A 2,040-nucleotide genomic window follows, 5' to 3' on the forward strand; every position below is an offset into this window, starting at 1 on the left:
ATATATATATATATATATATATATATATATATATATATATATATATATTCTTTTTATTTTTATTCTACTAAATAATATTAAAACAAACGTAAGTTTGGCTTTGCGTTTCATTTAGAACACAAGACAAAAATAAGAGTAGACATTGTTGTTGTTGATTTTATCGGTAGGAGCCGAAATTTAATCAGTCGCACAGATGAGTCAATCCCTGATCTCCTCCTCCTTTTCTTCTGCTCCTCAGTTCCCTGAATGTGGATTTTTCGGGATGTACGACAAGATCCTTCTCTTCCGCCACGACCTGAACTCGGACAACATCCTGCAGCGTCTGACCGCGGCGGAGGAGATCCACGAAGGCGACCTGGTCGAGGTGGTGCTCTCCGGTAAGAAACTCTTATTTTTTTTTACCATTTTAAATAATCTATTGATTTGATTTCGCCTTCATCTTCGGCATCACTCCAAACAGCTTCCTGCTTCTAGCTCCTGACCTGCCATCTAGTTCAGAACTAGTCTCGCTTTCCCAGACCCTCCTCCACAGCGCTGCGGAGGAGGGTCTGGCTAGTACACACAGCATTCTGGGATAAGGGTAAAACGTGCTCTGGTTTGTTGGCGTTTCTTTAAACCAATCACAATCCACTGAGCAAACCGCAGCCTCTGAGGCAGACAGGGAGTGGGTTTACAGACACATGATTTTTGGGTTAAGTGTTTCTCAACCGCCACCCCAGCCCGGAGGTCTCGTACCCCGGTTAACGGAGCTAGATAACTCCTTTAGCAGTATCGCATTGCCAGACCCTCCTCCACAGCGCTGCGGAGGAGGGTCCGGCCAGTCCACACAGCATTCTGGGATGGGTTCTGGTTTATTAGCATTTCTTTAAACCAATCACAGTGGTCAGGGTCAGAACTTGGGAAATCTGAGGTTTTGGTTCACAGGGATATCTTTTAAAAACCTTTAATCTTTAAACCCTGGAAAACACAGAACACCCTCCTTTAACCAGATTGCACATATCAAATATCTTCATCTTTAGTTTTCCATGAAAAGTTAGATTTTGCCTTCCATTTGCACTCTTTACAATTTATCACTGCATTACTTATCTTACTTTATTTTATTTGTATATATAACTTATCTTTCTTTATTTTATTTGTATATATAACTTATCTTTATTTATCTGTATATGTTACTTATTTTTTTATCTTATTTGTTTAACTTATCTTTATCTTACTTGTATATATTACTTATTTTGTATCTTTGTATGTATTTATTTTTCTTTATCTTTATTTGTATATATTACTTATTTTTTATGTTATTTGTTTAACTTATCTTTAACTTATTTGTATACATAACTTATTTATGTTATTTGTGTATCTTTATGTTTTATATTCTACTTGTTGTAAGTGATCTTATTGCCTCGTGGGTCGGAGAGAAACATATTTTCAGTTGCTCTGTCTGTCTGGCACATAATGCAGAATTGATAAAGTTGACTTGAATATTAAATCTACTCCGTTTCACGTTTTGTTCACGTGCTTTTTGTTGTTGTAAACCTCGCCTTGTTTGATGCATTCTTTCAATGCATTTTTTTGCTTTGTTTTTTAAATGTTTTAGGCGCTTTTGTCACTTTTTGAGTACTTTCTTTAAACATTTAAATATTTTAATTGCATGGAACCATCCATAGAAAACTTTGAAAAGGGGTCAGACCCAAGCAGGAGAGTTAAAGCCCCTGATATATTTACGTTATTTAGCTTGTTGTTTTTGTCTGAGCTTCCTCTCCTCCAGTCCTCTTGTTAATCCCCCTCTGAGTGTGAGCGGCGAGGTCGCCTTAGATCTTGTTTCCTCCACTGCGGCGTCGCCCCGGGTCCCCCTGCTCGCTCTAACCATAATATTGTCTATGCGATTGTCATTTCCTGAGTCGTGTCGACAGGTTGGGTTGTAAAAACCTAAGCTGACACCTTAACAGCTGAACGCAGAGGCACAGAGCAGCGGCAGCTATAGGTTCCGCCGGAGGAAGAAGACAAAGTCGGAGCCCAAACCTCACAAAGTTCAACCCGTGA

The 2,040-nt window shown here is 39.0% G+C and overlaps 1 protein-coding gene and 1 long non-coding RNA gene across 3 annotated transcripts in view; one reads left to right on the plus strand and one right to left on the minus strand.

Annotated features, from left to right (window-relative positions):
• LOC117961001 (serine/threonine-protein kinase D3-like) overlaps window positions 1-2,040 on the plus strand; it is a 35,569-nt gene that overhangs the window by 12,492 nt on the left and 21,037 nt on the right. For both annotated transcript variants that reach the window (XM_034899355.1, XM_034899354.1), the window contains exon 3: window positions 239-377. In XM_034899355.1, coding sequence (XP_034755246.1) covers window positions 239-377 — 139 coding nt within the window. The remainder of the gene's footprint in view (window positions 1-238; window positions 378-2,040) is intronic.
• Window positions 1-2,040, minus strand: part of LOC117961064 — a 12,575-nt gene that overhangs the window by 5,621 nt on the left and 4,914 nt on the right. The gene's annotated exons all lie outside the window — the stretch shown is intronic.

Source organism: Etheostoma cragini, chromosome 18 (genome assembly GCF_013103735.1).
Source record: "Etheostoma cragini isolate CJK2018 chromosome 18, CSU_Ecrag_1.0, whole genome shotgun sequence".
Taxonomy (NCBI): domain Eukaryota; kingdom Metazoa; phylum Chordata; class Actinopteri; order Perciformes; family Percidae; genus Etheostoma; species Etheostoma cragini.